The sequence below is a fragment of the Pezoporus occidentalis genome, unplaced genomic scaffold (assembly GCF_034315485.1).
Source record: "Pezoporus occidentalis ecotype Australia unplaced genomic scaffold, CSIRO_AGI_Poc_V1 ctg9, whole genome shotgun sequence".
NCBI lineage: Eukaryota > Metazoa > Chordata > Aves > Psittaciformes > Psittacidae > Pezoporus > Pezoporus occidentalis.
Genome location: NW_026916262.1, coordinates 1,928,511 through 1,944,245, shown reverse-complemented (window position 1 = coordinate 1,944,245; position 15,735 = coordinate 1,928,511). Strand labels below are relative to the sequence as shown.

General features: G+C 41.0%; 1 protein-coding gene across 1 annotated transcript in view; it reads left to right on the top strand.

Moving 5' to 3' along the window:
- SCIN (scinderin) overlaps positions 1-15,735 on the top strand; it is a 47,715-nt gene that overhangs the window by 11,344 nt on the left and 20,636 nt on the right. Inside the window, exon 4 of the mRNA XM_062605092.1 lies at positions 5,408-5,557. Within this exon, the coding sequence (XP_062461076.1) occupies positions 5,408-5,557 (150 nt within the window). The remainder of the gene's footprint in view (positions 1-5,407; positions 5,558-15,735) is intronic.

Below are 15,735 nucleotides of genomic sequence, written 5' to 3'. Positions count from 1 at the left end.
TTTTTTGCTGAGCCCCTCTTCTTCATAGCCTTGCCTATGTACCTACTGTTGTGGTTTAGAGGAACAGAAGAGAACACCTTCACAAACATACTTTGAGTCAGAATAAGTTATGTCATGTTGACATGACAGGATCCACACTACAGTTTTAACTGACTCAGCTAAGTGTGGTAATATTTTTATATTTCTTATTTATTTTAATTGAGGTGTGGTTACATTTTGGGAGCATGTTCTGGTTCAGATGCAGGCAAAGGTGAACAGCTTTAGGGTGCCTCAGGGCCTGGCAACACAGAACGGAGGCACAGCAGCTTGTTGGTACTTTGCTTAGTCTTTCCTTGCTGAAAGCTTAATTTTTTTTATTTTAATATTTTAAGATTAGTGAGATTTAATCTCTTAAACAAGCCACTGCTGTTTTCTACCAAATTGAAATTTCACAACAAATTTGCTTTGAATTAGAAACCTGTCTAATTTATTTAGCTTTTTAATGTCTCTTTGTGTAAGAGAATGCAAATCAGAAATTACAGTGTGGGCCTGGAAATTACTAGGTGTTCCAACAAAGATACAGGTTTAAAACACTTCAGTGTTGAGGACATGTTTGTAACCAGAACAAAACTGAGTTCTTCACAGATTTAAGCTTCTTAGGTTTTGCTTTCATTGCCCTAAGACTTACAGAAAAGACACCAGGATGCAGAGTGTATTTTCGTTTGCCTCCAAACTGAGCAGGCTGCCAGCTGAACACAGAGGTGGCTGTGTGTTAGGAGGGAAAACTTGGTTTTATGTCACTCCTGAAATAAGCATGTTTTCCCTTCTTTTACTCTACATGCCCTTTGGGACAGGAGTGGGAAGGCAGGAGGAATACTTTCACAAGCCCCCTCCAAACAGCAAAAAGTGCCAAGGTACAGGAGTACATGCTCATGAGCCGTGCATGACTATGCTGCCATGCATTGCTGTATAGAAGCTAGATGTTGGGTCATTTTTAATGTGCTATAGAAATCTTGTATGACTTGCTCAAGGTTGCTCTCAGACCGGAAATTGCCAGGGATAAAAGCAGTAAGTCCAGCTACTCCTATAACTGGAAGACAGAACTGTGTCTCCAGAATGCACAGATGAGGAGAGACATGTGGGTTGCATGGCACACATCTGGTTTGCCTTCCCAACCTCCCTCAGAAGCTCTAGGGTCATCATTGTGATTATTTATGATAACTTTTGCTGACCCCTAGTTGCTAATTGTCCCACTGTAATATGACCAGTATATTGATAACAACAAACATTAATATCAGGTAATAGAATAGCTCTCTTCCATATTCTCTCTCTCAAACTCTGTTAAAGAGATTAAAAACCCAAACCTGCTAGTACAAACTTCCAAAAATAAACTGAGCTTGGCATAAGAAAAAGTGATGAATGAAGTTCCTTTTTTATTTGAGGGGTGTGAACACTTTAAGTCTATTTTCATTTTAATGGAAACATTTTTTCTGTCAACCTGCCAATTCAAAATAAGGTTAGCAAAACAAGCCTAAAAATAGTGAAGGTGTAGTACACCTAAGAAATTGTGAAAGTATTGACTGAGCTAAAGTAAATACCATATTATGACCCTAGTTGAGCACTTTATATGTATAATATATGTCTAAAAATAAATACATGAATACTAGGATACGAGCCAAAAGCTCAGAGGTCTGTTGGACCTGGTTAGCTAACTAGATGACTGTATTTCAGATAAATATAGAGCTATAACATTAGTCTTGTCAAGAAGTGGCTTTAACTAAAAAAAGATATCTTTTTCTGGCTTTAAATTGTTAAACCCCCAATCTGCCTAAGGATTGAAAGGGGTAAACTCAATCGGAAAGACAAGCTTGTAAATATCCAGCTGATCTTCTAGCATGAGGTCTCAAAAATAGATATATTTAAAAATAAAGATGATTTTACTTCGGAAGAGAAAAGAACTAAATCTAAGCTCCTGAAAGCTTGTAGCACTAAGTGCTTAAGACGTTTGTTTAGTGCTCATAGTAAATATGGTAAAATGTTATATACTTTGAGACCTTTGTGACTTGTGGCTGCTCACTTCCTTCTATTAGATTATACTGTACATGAAGTTTAGCTTTCAGGGTTTTAATAAAGAATACTGTCTTTATTCTCTAGTGCTGAAAGAAAATCAGATTTTTGTTTCTCTAGCTTTTAAAATCAATGTAGTTTTTTTTAAGTAACCGGGGAAGATTAAGCTTACAGGGAGAGTATCCATGTGAACTTCATATCAAAGATGTTTTCAGACACTGCTTGTTGATGCAACTTTTTTATGCAGCAGGAGAAAACCCTACCACAAAGGTTTCTGAGAGTTACAGCTAACAAAATTTCATGTTTATTTATTTTAGTTTAGGACAAAAGTATTTAGGCCACATTATTTGGGGGAATGTTTCTGTAGTTAAGGAATGTGGGCTCCATAAGGAAAATAAGTCTGCAAATCAAAAGACCTGAAATCCATTACTGTAGATTCTTATTGGAAGTCTGGAGCCAGTGAACTGAAGGAGAGCCTAGTTTAGTCACTTGCTGACTGAAGGCAGACTGGGAGAATGCGCTGTGAATGGAGGGTAGCTGTGCGGTGGGACAGATAATGCTAAGACATGCTAAGAAAAGAAAATGTAAATGTATTGTCTGAGAAGTAAAGGTCTTTGTAATTTGCAGTGACAATTTAGTTCTCACAATATCCTTGTGGTCAGTGGGGTAAATACTGTTCATTTTGTAGATGAGAATACTTGTTTGAGATTGCATGGTCAGTTACCAAAAGACCAAGTGAAGGCAGACACATACACCTGGAAACTGAACTTGTAACCCTTCTGAATGAGTAATCTCCATGAACTGTAGCATACACACTAAGGCAATAGCTTCATAACCTCTTCAGCTAATTCTGTATCTATGTCTTCTTCCTCTTATTGCTTCCAGATAGGGAACTAAAAATGTCTATTAATTGCTGCCATATCTTTAGTGATTCCTGTTTTTCATGTAATTTCAAATAAGCTCAATTAGTAGGAAGTATGCCAAGATGAGCATGAGTAAGTTTGGGTGCTGAAATTCTCAGAAATTAAAGGAGTCTGTGTTTCAGGAAGCCTCCCGAAACTTGGGAGTTGTCTAAAGCAGTGCATGGCTGTAATAAATATATTAAAAACTCTGCTGAAATTGAAACTTTTTATTTTCTACAGACTCAAGGCAGTCTTTCATTAGTTATTTAGAAAAAAAAAAACAAACAAAAACCTGTTTCCCCAAATATGCACTAATATTTTCTTTTCCTGTGGAAACGTTGAAAGCCTGATTTAAGATAAGGTTCAGACGCAAAGCCAAGCATGTCTCCAGATTCTGGACACTCAGTAAGCTGACAGAATTTAAACCAGAACTTGGAAGCAGATTTTTTTATTTTTTCTTTGTTTTAAGCCTACAGTCGTGTTGCTAAAGGCAAGCTGAAAACCTCACAGCTTTTGTTGTGCAACATCTGCAAGTTGAAAGGCATCCAGTTCTGGGAACCTGTATTATCCTGACATAAGCGTGAAACTTCTTCTTTGAAGGATGCTTCCAAAGGGAAGGGAACCTGGCTGTGAGATCACTGAGGTTTTCTTGTTTGCTGTTTTTTATATCTGAGCTGGCAAATAGTATATACCAGAAGTTGCTAGCACTGTTTTGCATGCAGGTGGCGTCAATATTAGCTGTCTTCTATAAGTCTGTGTCTGCTAGTACTGAGAAGCTGTGCTACGTTTCTCACTTGTTGCAAACTACTATTTCAAGTACTGTTCAATAACAGTGGTCAGCAGAAACGGCTTTAAAAGCTTTTTTTGAATGAAACAGGTTTTCATCCAAAAAACTAAGTTTTATACAGCCTGTAAAACTAAGACCCCATAACTTAACTCAGTGAGGGTCCTGATTAAGTCCTTATTTGCTTTGTAGATGAATACAAACCAGTTAAATCTTTTTAAAAGTTGAAAATTATAGGGTACCTTTATTTCGGTACTGTTTGGGCTAGTTGATAGAATCAAATCACTTTCTTCTGGGAGAAGGGAGTGGGGGGGAAAGCAACCAGCCAAGCTAATTAATTCCCTTTGACTAGTTCTTTCCAGCTCAGCCTCTAGCAGCTCTGTGGCTTATGTTCTGCTGCTTTTACTGATTTTCATCAAGACTGAAATCTAAATTCTTTATTCTGAAATGCTTTGCATTCAGGATGAATAATGGGACTTGCCAAAACTAGGGGTCCTTGGTCTGTGGTGTGACTGGGTTAGGTGACCTGTCTTTAGGCTGATTCTGGTGGCTCTCCTTCCTGAGAGGTGCCTTGGGAGCACACTCTGTTCTGGATGAATTGCACTTTCCCAGTCATGTGCAGGGCAAGCCTGTTTGCTACCTATTCAGCTAGGTGAGAGGAAGGTCTTGAAGGCCTGTAAGATGGTATCTAGGGGTGGGCTACTGCCACTAGTGCACTCACTTGTCAACATGAAGAGCAGCTTCTTCAGTGCCTGAGGAGCTCCTTGCAAAGGTGGCAATGGCACAGGGTTGGCCCCTGGGTCAGCAGGTTACCTGTGGCTGTTTGCAGCATTTCCTGAACAGATCTTCTACAGATGTGTCTCTTGTCTTTAGTCAGTTCCTGAGGCAGGAAGGGTCCATCTTGTGCTGGGGAGGAACTGACCAGAAAACCAGGGTATTCCTGATCTGTAAATCTTTAGAAGTAATTTATAAAGACATTTGTGATAACAACAGTTGGAAGGGCTGGCATTAATCTGAAGTTAATGAATTTTTATGAGCATTAGATTAGCTGTACACTGAGGAAAAATCTTCTGGTGAAGAAGACTTTGCATTGAAAACGCTGATGTCATCAGTTTGATGTGGCTTGATGCAGCAGAGTGTGCAACAAATATCATTCTACACCAAAATGTCACCAAAATAAAAACTGGATTGAAAGATCTAACATTACTGTGAGTAGCACATACAGTCAGGATTTGCTTGGGATTTTGAAATTACTTTGTTTCTTGCCACAGATGAGAACCGGCACTCCTGAATAGCATAGATGAGAAACTGCCAGGTGTAAAATAAAAACCAATTTGCAGTAGCAAATTTAGGACTTTCAGGTTCTTCATATATATATATGAAGATATATCTGTATTTGGGATAAAACTCAGTCAAACCAGCACTCTGACTATTCTGAGATTAAGTGATCTCCTAGTATTTGGATACTAAATTACATTATGTAAATATATTGCATACTATAAATATCTAGGTGACTTAGCAAATCTCTTCTGGAAAGTACCTCTGAAAGATGCAGCTTCACTGATGTTCTCATGACTTAGATCCAGTCACTTAATAATTAGTAAAATATTAATTTCATAATTTTCCTCACCATTGAATCTTATTGCTAATGTGTGTGTGCTTTTAATTATTATAGGAAATCTATCAGTGGTGTGGCTCATCATGCAATAAATACGAGCGGCTGAAGGCTACTCAAGTTGCTGTTGGCATTCGGGACAATGAACGAAACGGAAGGTCTAAATTAGTTACTGTGGAAGAAGGGAGTGAACCAGACCAGCTCATAGAGGTATTGTGATATACATACCGGTTACTAACTTAGCTGTGAATAAAATGTTTTTATGCCTCAAGAACTAAATGGGATTTGTCTCAAGCCTCAAGTTCTTCAAGGATTCCAGGAAGTCAGATTTAGGTTATGGGAGGCCAGCTTATACTTCTTTTCCCTCCTTATCCAAGCACTGTTAAATTCATTGGGCAACAGAATCTGAGAGAATTAATCATCTGGGAATACCTTTTCAGGAACTTAATGTTTGCTTTTTTATTTTTGAGTTAGCCGTAAGGCGTCTGAATGGACAGCATAGCTCACACCTCAACCACGCCGCCGGCTCTGTATGGGGAAAGACCAGCATGGAGGTGGGACAGAACCAAGCAAGAGGAAAGATACAGAATTAGTATGTCTGTGAAGCAAAAAAATGTAGCAAATTCCATCGAGATTCATGAAGCCAAGCAGGCTGCCTAACCATTTCTATGACAAACTCTCCTGCAGCTGGCCTCTAGTAACCCTTGTGTACTTAAAATGTTTAACCATTTACTTTAAAAAGAGTCGAAAGAATATTACAACTTACAGAGTTTTCAGATCTTGGAAAAAAGAAAAAAAAGCACTGATTTTTTTGCAGGCCACACATGCTAATTAAAGCATTCATTGTCACTTTTCATTGTGTGCTAGATAAAGCCTTTTCTATTCATTCTCCAAAGAGAAGGAAGAGGGAAGCAGGGTCATAAACCACTCTTCAATAAAATGGAAAATGTACAGTTGGAATATTGTCTTGTACTTTAGATTAACTTCAGGAAGTAATGCTAATGGTGCATGCAGGTATGCCATTAATTTTGGTGGTGCTTGCATTCAGTTTTGTCAAGTGCAGTGTAAATAGTTATTGCCTAAGCACAAAACATGCCAGGTGCTGAGTTGCCTCCTGTGGCCATGCTAGATGTGATCACCGCCCCTTTGGATGATCTGTACATCTGCTTGCAAAGGCATTTTTTGCTATGGGTTGTAAATACACATGTGGTTGTGCTCAAAGTAGGGGAGGTGGCACCCAGCACACCACAGATTTTTTGAAGGGTTAAGAAAAAAAACAAACCCAAACAAAAAAATCCTTTTTCTGGCTTTTTACTTCCTTGTACAGACTTCTCACACCAGCTCTGATGTGGCACATGCTTTACACCTGTAACTTTTTTTTTTTTTTTAATTTTTAATTAGGATATAGAATCACAAAATGGTTTGGGTTGGAAGGGACCTTAAAGATCATCTGGTTCCAAGTCCTCTGCCATGGGCACGGACACATCTCACTAGACCATGTTGCTCCAAGCCCTCTCCAACCTGGTCTTGAGCACTGCCACAGATGGGGCAGCCACAGCTTCTCTGGGCAACCTGTGCCAGGGCCTCACAACCCTCACAGGAAACAATTTCTTCCTTATATTTAATCTAAATATCCCCTCTGTCAGTTTAAAGCCATTCCCCCTTGTCCTATCACTACATGCCCTTGAAGAAGACCCTCTCCAGATTTGTTGTAGACCCCCCTTTAGGCACTGCTATACGGTCTCCTCTGAGCCTTCTCTTCTCCAGGCTGAACAGCCTGTCTTCATGGGAGAGGTGCTCCAGCCCTCTGATCATCTTCGTGGCCTCCTCTGGACTCGCTCCAATAATAAATGTTTTTTTTATAATTTTCTATTTATTTATCTTATATTTATTTTGTTTCTATTTCTATTTAATATTTTTATAATTAATCTTTTCTTCATTTGCTCAGTAGTATATGAAGAAGTTTCTGCTGTTTCTTTTTGCATTGTTAATATAGAGGGAAATAAAATGGGTAGTTCAGAGCAGGTAGGTTCATGGCTTTCATTACCACCACTGTCATGAGCCTGATTTGAGTGAGTTTGTCATCATCCAGAGCTTACCTTCTAGCTTGCGTTATGCTAGGTAGCTGTGCTTTAGGAAGTGCTGGTCACATAACAGGGTCTGCAGCTCAGCTGTGTCTGTCCCACTCCAAGCTCTGAAATGTGATGCTGGTACACCAGGAGGGTAGTTAACCTCACAAACATATGAAACTTATTAATTCCTATTCCTGTTAAAGTGATATCCAGTTCCTGGTGCTCTTCATTTTGATTTCTCCTTGCTGTCACAAAATGGTCTCTAATTTGCTATAGCCCTTACCCAGGCTGACTGCCCTGCATCAGGAAGGATGGACTTTTGCCATCTCTAGCCGTCTTAGAAAAAGGTTGATTTATTTAGGAGGCAAAATAATTATGTACTTTAAGTATTTATTTTGTCATCCAGTATGCCACTGAAATCGGAATGAGATTTCCTGAAATTCTCTCTGATAAGTGTCAGGAATGATTTCCCCTCCTGTGAGCTAGAAATCTGCTTCCATATGAGTGGCTAAATGGCTAAACCTGCTTGTGCAGTGCTGCCAGAGAAGTGTTCACCAGGCAGGGGCTGATATACTCACCACGAGTACCGAGGTAAACAGCCAACAGCGCTCATAGCCCTGCTCTGTAAGCACAGAGTCCTGACTCCCAGCCAGCAAAGGAAGACTGCTGTGCCTGTACTCACAGAGGCCAGGCACAGGCTCATTCCACAAACCCTGCCAGCCTTCTGTCCTGCTATGGGATTAGCAGAGGTAGCAGTGGCCATGCCAGGCTGCTGTTTCCAGGCCAGTCGCTTTCCCGCTGGGAGCTGGGGAGTTGCAGGTGAGCTGAGCTAGTCTGACAAGGGCAGTTGCCTACTCACAGCTATCGTTTTTAGCAAGAAGTGGGAACAGGCTGGCACGGCTTGAACAATTTGCTCATGGGAGAGAGCATGCTGTAGGGCTGGATCAATTGATGTGACAGGCCAGCAAGATAGAGCTTGCTTGCCCTGGGAAAGGAGAGCAGCTAGAAGCTGGGCACATGAGTAGTTTTGATGGCAGCAAGCCTGTTTTTCATCTGCCATAGTGACCAGGGGCCACTTGAGAACACAGTGACCATCCTGTGCTTGCACTCAGGAAATGCAGCATGTCTGGAAAGCTCAGACCTGCAGTGAGAGCACAGAAGGTCTCATAAGATGCTGCAGGAATCACTAGAACTCTTTGGCTGCAAGGACAAGGCAGAAACTTTCTGTGCGGGCACATCAGAGGTATTTGATCTGGCTGTTTGTACTTGAGGTGAGGTACCAACCAGCAGTGCAGTATAGGGTTGCTGCCTCATAAATTTAGAAAGTAACAGACCACCTTGGACAAATTGCTGCTGTTGCTGCTCAGTAGCTGTGACTGGTCTCCACAGTCACAGCTGCCCATATTAAAATGCACCAGATGCTGACTCTGCTCTTAAACACATAAACAGCTGAATAAAGTTACTCATTCTGCTGGATTTTAGGCCTGAATGTTTAAACTGTGTTACAGGAAATTTTTCACCTGCATGAGACCAATCCAAAAATAGGTCTTAGCAGTCCTTGAGTCAGTTTGGTTGCTCTAGAGTCACCACATTAGGGTTAAAGCTAGCCACGCTTCTTTTTTAACTTTAACCAAAAGGAACACTAAATATATAGTTTCAAAACTGACCCCAAATTCTCTAGGGTCCATTGTGGGCCCTGTTGCTTGTCTTTCTGACTGGTTACAGTCACAGTGCTGCATTTGGATGCTCAGGAGATCACTGAGGCCTGAGAGAGCAGCCACAGTGCCAGGTAGTCGTACTCAGGACAGACAATTTTCTGACTGTAGCTGGAATCTCTCCTCTAATTCTGAAGAGAGGATAGCACTGGGGAACCTGAATTTTAAAAACAGTTCCCCATGATCTCATTATGTAATGTCATGGGAAATGGTGAGTGGGATGGGTGATGGACTGAGGTACCCTGTCTCAGTGCAGTTACTGTCCACTGTTTGGCTAGTGAATGTGTGAGCTGTGCTTCTGTAGTAGTAGGGGAAGTAGTAGTGAAGCGGAAAGGGACCTGCGGGTCCTGGTGGATAGGAGGATGACCATGAGCCAGCAACGTGCCCTTGTGGCCAAGAAGGCCAATGGCATCCTAGGGTGCATTAGAAAGAGTGCGGTTAGTAGGTCAAGAGAGGTCCTCCTCCCCCTCTACTCTGCCTTGGTGAGGCTGCATCTGGAATATTGTGTCCAGTTCTGGGCCCCTCAGTTCAAGAAGGACAGGGAATTGCTTGAAAGAGTCCAGCGCAGAGCAACAAAGATGATTAAGGGAATGGAACATCTCCCTTATGAGGAGAGGCTGAGGGAGCTGGGACTCTTTAGCTTGGAGAAGAGGAGACTGAGGGGTGACCTCATCAATGTTTACCAGTATGTAAAGGGTGAGTGTCAGGATGATGGAGCTAGTTTTTTTCAGTGATGTCCAGTGATAGGACAAGGGGCAATGGGTGTAAACTGGAGCATAGGAGGTTCCATATGAACATCAGGAAAAATTTCTTTACTGTGAGAGTGGCAGAGCACTGGAACAGGTTGCCCAGGGGGGGTGTGGAGTCTCCTACACTGGGGATATTCAAGGCCTGCCTGGACAAGTTCCTGTGTGATGTACTCTAGGTTATCCTGCTCTTGCAGGGGGGTTGGACTAGATGATCTTTTGAGGTCCCTTCCAACCCTTGGGATTCTGTGATTCTGTTTTCAGAGTAATGGCAAACTAGAGAAACAAAGAATTGGAAACATCTTTGTTTGTGAAGTTTACTAGTTGGTCAGGAAGCTGAAGCTGCTTAGAGTAATGCAGGAAACAGAAATTCAGTTCATCACCCAAGAGAAAGATGCAAAGCACCCAATCCTCCATTTGTAGCACACCAAAACCTTGATCTGGTATGGTATCCCTAGAGATGAAATGGGAGAGGAAGATAAAGTCTTAGTATAGTTGTTTTACTATATTTGTGCAATTTGAAATACTAGACACACTAAAAGATTTTTAGTTTGACAGTACTGTGCTGACTACATGGATTTGTCTCCATGTGGTACATTTCAAGTATCTCAGGCAGTTTGACAGTGTGTCTGCAGGGTGTAAAAGCCAATCAAAAAGGAGAATAGACTGAGTTTTAACTAAGCTAAGTATTGAGTCTGCATCTGTCCCTTCTGCTTAATCATGAAGTGTTCAGCTAACACTTTTCAGGATGGTTCTGTTTTCTACGAAGTCAAAACTGTCTGATTCTTAATACTGCTTCATCATTCACCTACAAACTAGTCGCTTAACACCACAGCTCTTGGTAGCATGTGATTGCTGCAGTTTTTACTGCTGAGGCTCTTGGCTTTTGTTTAATTTTTGCAAAGGTTTTTGATGTTCATGCCTGAAACAATAAAACCTGAGGAACATACCTGCTGAAGCCTAAAACCACATGAAAATGAATGATCATGTTAGCACGCATCTTTGACATTGCTCTTCTGCCTTTAAACAAAACAATGCCATAACCTTGTTTGCTCAGCATTTGCAGTTGTCATGTTCCTGGTTTTGTGAGAGTTCTCGTGACCTTACAGCAGATGAATGCAGACTCGCTCCTCATGAAACACTTGTGTAAATATTCATCTAGTTTAAATATTGAACAACAGAGGGCACCTTTCCTTCTTTCTAATAATGCAGCTATCTCCTCCCTCTTTTTTCTTTAAAACTCCTAAGTGACTCTAAATCCTGAGAATTCCTGAATGCCATTGTGTTCAGTGGTGATTGTTTTTGCTAACAGTGCGAATAAATACTACACAGAAGTATGGTAATGGTTTGATCACATTACAGCCAGTCATGCCTTTCTACCTCTGTAACTGGAAAGGGACTGGTAGCACTACACGGTCCTAACTCAGTCATGTGGATAAAATATCAAAAGCACAGAAAGTAAGATCCCATCACAAATGCAAGTAACAGAAGCTGCTTCTCTAGAGACCCAAGTAATGCAAACATCACCACAGCTTCAAGCTCCTGTAAACCTTAAATTAGCTGGATAGATGTTTGGCCATATGGACAGAAGAGCAGAACCACCTCCTCCCTCCTTAAATCCAAGCCCCTAAAAATTACTTGCTGCAAACCAAAGATAATTTCCAAGGGTGGCACAAAGCACAGTGAGGTAGCTGGGAAAAACTAAGGCTTGCTGTGGCTTGTAACTAGCATAAGTAGGTTTGGCAACGCAAGGGCATGCTGCTCTGAAGGAGCTAGGCAGGTTCCTGCAGTCCTGTCACCTGGATCATTGCATAAGGCTCGAAGAGCAGTGCGTGCCCCACCGGTTTGTTTCCTTCTCCTTTCCCTGAGGCAGCAAGAGTAGGATCTGCCATCCCAACCCTGCAAAAACTGCTGCTCTCATGGCATTTGCTTTCTTGCTCCCTTACTTTTGGTTGTATTATGAGTCATGATAAGGAGTCTTGTTTGTTTTGTATTGAGAGGAGTGGGGGAACAGTGAGAGTGATGCAGGAGAAGGAGGGGTAAATTCTTTTGCAGAATACAAATTCCAGGCATTTATTAGGGATTAAACTGTTGTTTAATCATGTAGCTTGTACACAGCTACATGATAAACTTAGAGCAGTGAATTGCATGTAACTATTACGGTCCAGCCTGACCTGTTAGCTTGCAAGAAAATGCCCGATATGAAAAATACCTTAATGAAATCATATTAGGCCAAATTATCCATGGCTTTGGGGATATGTAAGCCAAAGTAATATCTTTTACTATCTAAATTGAGGTAGTTGGAAAAAATGAACAAGCTTCCAGGGATTTTTGTGAAACATACTAGAAATTAATTTCAGTCCCAGGGCAGAAGCAGTATTGAACAGTCATGTACAAAGGAAAATTAGTGCATTGAGAGAGGGGCGAGGACAATGAAAATTGTACCAGGCCCCTATACAAAGACTCATCTATGCAGTCAGACACACAGAGAGAAGTTAACTACACTTACCTGAGAAAGGAAAGATTGAAGAAAGCTAATGGGCAGAAAACAGCAGATTACTATAACTATACCAACTATAGTTACTAGCTGTAGTTGCATTAGGTACTCAAATGAACCTTCTCAGGCTGCTTTGAAACTACGGGTCAAATTTACCCCTCAGGAAGACAAATTTGCTTCTTCCCTGGAATGCTTTTGGACATATGCAGGTGTCAGCAAGAGCACAGTCTGGGTCTTGCCATTTCAAACAGTAGGAGTTTGTAGGATATGAACTGAAAACAGTTCATGGGGAAAAATACTACACATGCTTGTGCACCTTTCACAGCAACATCTGTCCAGTCTTAGGAGTGTCAGTTTATCATTACACTCTTTAATTAGAGTTTATGATAGGCTATGAATGTGGATGCAAAGTACAAACCCCGTGCCCTGCAGGGCGCCAGTTTCAAGCTGTCAAACCCAGGTGTCCTGTTTTCTTTCTAATTACTCGGTAGATCTCCTTCATTAAGGGCAGTCTTTTTTCTTGATGCAAATTGCCATTGAAAGGACTCAATTACACAACCTGTGCTCAGACAAAGCAGGCATGGCCTGGATTTCAGCAGGCTTAGCTGCTTTGCACCAGCTGAGCATTTTGTCCACTGTTTTCCCCAGGCCCAGGTAGAAAATCAGCAAGTCCTCTGCCCAAGGAAGGCAGAGGACTCTTGAGCTACATTGTGAGTTATCCGTAATGTTCTTCAAGCTGCAGTTTTCAATCTTGGCTGCCTGAAGCCAGGTACTTAAATGACAGGGAACTGAATAGGAGCTGCAGGTGGCAAGTACATCTGAAAGTCAGGCTTTTAATTAAGTCTCTAAATATGAATTTCAGTGCCTGCATTTGAAATTTTACTACAGAATATGTTCAGGTGTATTGTACAGCATGGCGTGAGCTAAATCGTTTATGAAGAGCTCTAATAATAGATGACTGAAAACCTAATTTCTTACATTAAGAAAGATGCTTCTATAGGAGGTAATTTCAGTGAATTTCTAAAATCATAATGAATTTCTGTAAGTGCTTGCAATTAAATTATATGTCTCGTTTGCATTCTTGTGGGTGAGAAAACTACTCATCTTTGTTATGTTTTCTTCTTCAGCTGCTGTAGCGCTTGTAGGGTTACCACATTACTCAATTATAGTCTTATAATTACATGTTAGAATATTAATGGAGTTTGTAATGGCTTTTTTCCTTTCTGTGCTAGGCTATCAAGAAATCTATTGATGAAAACCCACTCTAATTTTCAGTTATTAAATGAGCATAATTAAGAAGGCAAGGCCAAAGAAAAGAGTTGTTAGCAGTTATCTCCACGTGGAGCTGTTATTCCCATGTACTTTGTAGCAACGGGGGGGATTTCATGGAGAAGAACTGAAAGAACAGAGAATCTTTGCTGTATAAAAAGCTCAGGGATGTGCTGTTTCTGGAATCCTGCATCTCCCCAAGACAGATACACCTTGAAAGGTAAAAGTAAAAGCTCTCTCACATCTAAGCAAGGATGAAGAACAGCTGTATAGAAGAAACTGTTCCATGTGTTATGGGATCAGTTCAGTATTTTCACCACCACTGAGTGTGTAACATTGAAGAAATGTGTAAATATAATAATTGTATTTACTGCAAAGCAGGTTATTTTGCTTACATACCAGCCTATGACTTTGATACTACTTGGCTTTACCTGTAAAAATAAGAGGTAGGTAATTAAGATGAATTTAAATGCTGCAGTAATCAGTGTGGCAACTAATTTTTAAGAGCTATAAATCATAGCCCCTTTGTTGAACATTTTGGCTGATTTACACAAAATCTGAGGAGGTGTAGGAACTTAAAAACAAATCAGTTAGTGGAGGGCACCTAAACTAGCAGGAAGAAATTATTTTCAAAGAGCTAAGCAGGATGCGTCTCCTAGACAACCAGGTGAAGGAAACATTAATTGCTCTCTCTCTTTTTCTGTCCTAATAAATATTTAATTTAGTTCAAGCTTCAGCAGGATTCATTAGAGAAAAACTATCAGAATGCTCTCTGGTTTGCTTTCTTAAACATCAGGGTCCAAATGTATGCTTTGTCTTGGATGCAACGGTTTGAGTGTCATACCAGAGAGGATCCCCAGGCTGATTTATTGGGCTCTATGGGATTAGGAATGCTGAGCTTGTGCATAGGGCCAGTGGTATGCTGGGAAAATATTTCAGTGCCCCAAGTAGCTTTTTCCACCTTCCCGTATTACAGATTAAGTGCTGAAACACCTTTCTGCAGCTCCCTCTGCTCTCCCTGATGCTGTTATTCACCATGGCTGCCTGCTGATCCTTCCAGTGGCTGTGTTTCCCATGGGAACTGCTTTTCTAGCAGGGTCAGTGGCTGCCAACCCCTGCTGCTGCCTGCAGCTCGAGCTTCACAGAGTATTTGCCATACTCCTCTTTTTACCCCAATATTGATATCATCCAGCATGCTACAGCCTCAGGACCTGCCCATGTGGTGGCACTGCAAATACCCTGCTGCAAAAGTGGAGGCACTTAAGGTGTGAAAAGATGTGAGTTTCATGGATTTTAGCAGATGAGTATTCTTTGTCTGAGGTTTCATGTTGGCATTAGTTGCTGATTTATTTCTATTATTTTCCAGCACATAAACATGCACTATCATGAAGCACATAAGATTTTTTTTATCTGCAAGGCTTTCAAACTGGGATCTGCAAAGCTAGAAAGGCTTCAGTGTGTGCCTGACTTTATGTCCCAGTAAGCAGAAAAAACAGGCATCTCAAGCGCATGTGCAAGTCTCTGCAGGATTTGGGCCTCAATTCTCATATTTCTGGTGGCATCAGAGGAGCATGTCGCAAAGGAATATGATTAAAAAATGAGTATAAATGTGAAAAAGATGTAGTGTGATTACTTACTGCATTTTTAATTATGCTGCAGGTAGGCAGGTCAATGAGCAGCTCAGTTCTCAATGTTCAGCAGCAGTAATGGTCACAGAAAGGCTTCTGTGTGTGCATATTTACTGCCATTCACCCTCACGGTTTCTTTAGTGTGGAATCACTGTTCATCCTGAAGGGATCCTAAAAGCCAGACATTTGAAGATAATGTCGGCTGGGGGTTTCCTCAGCTCATTTCACACACACTGGGTTGCAGTGTAAATATCTAACTTAGGTACTGCAAGCTGTGCAGTCCCAGCAGGACAGAAGGTAGCTTGTTTTACCTTGGAGGCGAACTGTGAAAAACATCGATTTTGTACTCTCAAGATTGATCTAGATACTTTTTAAATGAAAATGTTATCCACGGCCTGTTTCACAGAGCAGAAAATGAATGTTAAAATATCGCCGTCATACCAGTAAGGGATTTATATTCA